At 49.5% G+C, this 1,985-nt stretch overlaps 1 protein-coding gene across 1 annotated transcript; it reads left to right on the top strand.

Moving 5' to 3' along the window:
- Positions 1-506: 506 nt before the first annotated feature.
- Positions 507-1,175, top strand: FIBRA_09117 (uncharacterized protein; the record flags this gene model as incomplete). Its single annotated transcript, XM_012321446.1, has 1 exon — positions 507-1,175. One exon carries the CDS (start codon positions 507-509, stop codon positions 1,173-1,175), a length of 669 nt encoding a protein of 222 aa, XP_012176836.1.
- Between the last annotated feature and the right edge of the window lie 810 nt (positions 1,176-1,985).

Here is a 1,985-nt window from a genome sequence, read left to right as displayed (position 1 = left end):
GGGTTAGGTTTGGGTCTAGGGTAGAGTCATTGCGGGTCATCGCGTGACACGAAGGAATTGAATGCCATCCGTTGCATTGAAGCATTAATCGACAACCAGCAGCGCGTCAAATGCATTGTCGATCCTGGTTCGCAGATCATCGCTATGTTGCAAGAGATATGCCACGCACTCGGACTAGCCTATGACCCGTTGATTAAGTTAAACATGCAATCAGCGAATGGGACCATGGACCAGTCCCTCAGGTTGATTCATAATCTTCCCATGCAGGTCGGGAATCTAACATTGTATCTCCAAGCTCACGTCATTCGCAACGCAGCTTACAATATTCTCCTCGGACGACCCTTCGACGTCCTCACGCAGAGTGTCGTGAAAAACTTCAGCAACAAAGATCAAACAATCACCCTCGTCTGCCCGAATTCGGGCGAAACTATGACCGTACCGACGAAGCCCCGAGGCAAGCCCAAATTCATGGGCGAACAAGAGGGTTTTCGCGCTTCGAGGACTTGATGAACGATCAAGGCAAAGTGGCGGTGGTAATCAAGTACGACGACACCGGGGATCCTCATATAACTTTGTACGCCCCGATACCCTTGAGTCAGAACGAACAGACTATTCCCGCTCTCTATCTCTCTGCATGTGATAATGTTTTTCCTTACTTACAGTCTCTGTACACTAAAGACACCTCGAATACCTCGAGCGCATCCACTGATGCCGCGACTTGGGCTTTGAGCTTTCTAGCAGCTGCCAATTTCCCGATTCCCGAGTCTTGGCCAGTAGTTCCTCATAGTATCTCTGTTTCCTCACAAGCACCTAGTGCGACCTCGAAATTGTCATTTTCTCCTTCTGTTTTGCCTTACAATATTTCTTTGATTTCTTCTCCAAACCTCGTAAATGCCCCGATAAAATCCCAGAACTCCTACAATACCGTTTCATTTGATTTGGACTTACAAGAATTGACGCCCGTAGATGATGACAGCAATGATGAAGACGAAGAACCGATATACGAATCATTCGCAGGCACAAAGAAGAAGTATAAACCAGTCACCTTGAAGACTCGGCCAGTCCTCGGGGCCGTTGACGAACAGTTTTGTATTTGTCGCAACATCAAGGGCGATCCCCTCGGAACCATGCCGACACTCTCGAAGCACCCGCCACCGTTCGTGCCTACCGGCTGATACACCGAGGAGCGGAAACAAATGTCCGACAAATTGCATGGTGGGGACTTTCTTCTACCAGCCGAACGCAAGCTCGTCCATCACTTTATGTTGCTACACAACGACACCTTCGTGTGGACCGACGACGAGAGAGGCTGTTTCAAACCGGCTTACTTCCCTCCAGTCGAGATTCCAGTGGTTCTGCACACGCCTTGGGTCCAACAAAACATCCCGATTCCACCAGGATTGTACAACGAGGTCTGCACACAGGTGAAACGAAAGCTCGACGCAGGGGTATACGAACCCTCGAACTCATCGTATCGATCGAGATGGTTTTGCGTGGTTAAAAAGGACGGTAAAGCACTTCACATTGTTCACAGTCTCGAACCCCTTAACGCAGTAACAATTCAACATTCAGGAGTTCCTCCAACACCCGAACATCTTGCTGAACAGTTCGGCGGCTGACCCTGCGGGGGAATGCTTGACCTATTTGTAGACTACGACAAACGCCTTATAGCGGAGAAATCGAGAGACCTCACCACATTTCAGTCGCTGTATGGTGCGCTTTGACTACGCACGTTGCCGATGGGCTGGATGAACTCGGTTCCAATCTTCTACGAGGACGTTACTTACATCCTGCAGCCCGAGATTCCCAAGATTACTATCCCGTACATTGACGACGTTCCGATCAAGGGCCCCGAAACGGATTACAGAGGCAAACAACTCCTTGAGAACAATGGGATTCATCGATTCATATGAGAGCACTTCGAGAACCTCAATCAAGTGGTTACTCGGATGCGCTACGCTGGCGGCACCTTCTCAGGACCAAAA

The sequence above is a fragment of the Fibroporia radiculosa genome (assembly GCF_000313525.1).
Source record: "Fibroporia radiculosa TFFH 294 genomic supercontigs, scaffold9883, whole genome shotgun sequence".
In the NCBI taxonomy this organism is placed as follows: domain Eukaryota; kingdom Fungi; phylum Basidiomycota; class Agaricomycetes; order Polyporales; family Fibroporiaceae; genus Fibroporia; species Fibroporia radiculosa.
The sequence above is the reverse complement of the archived record's forward strand: the minus strand, read 5'-3'. Positions and strand labels throughout refer to the sequence as shown.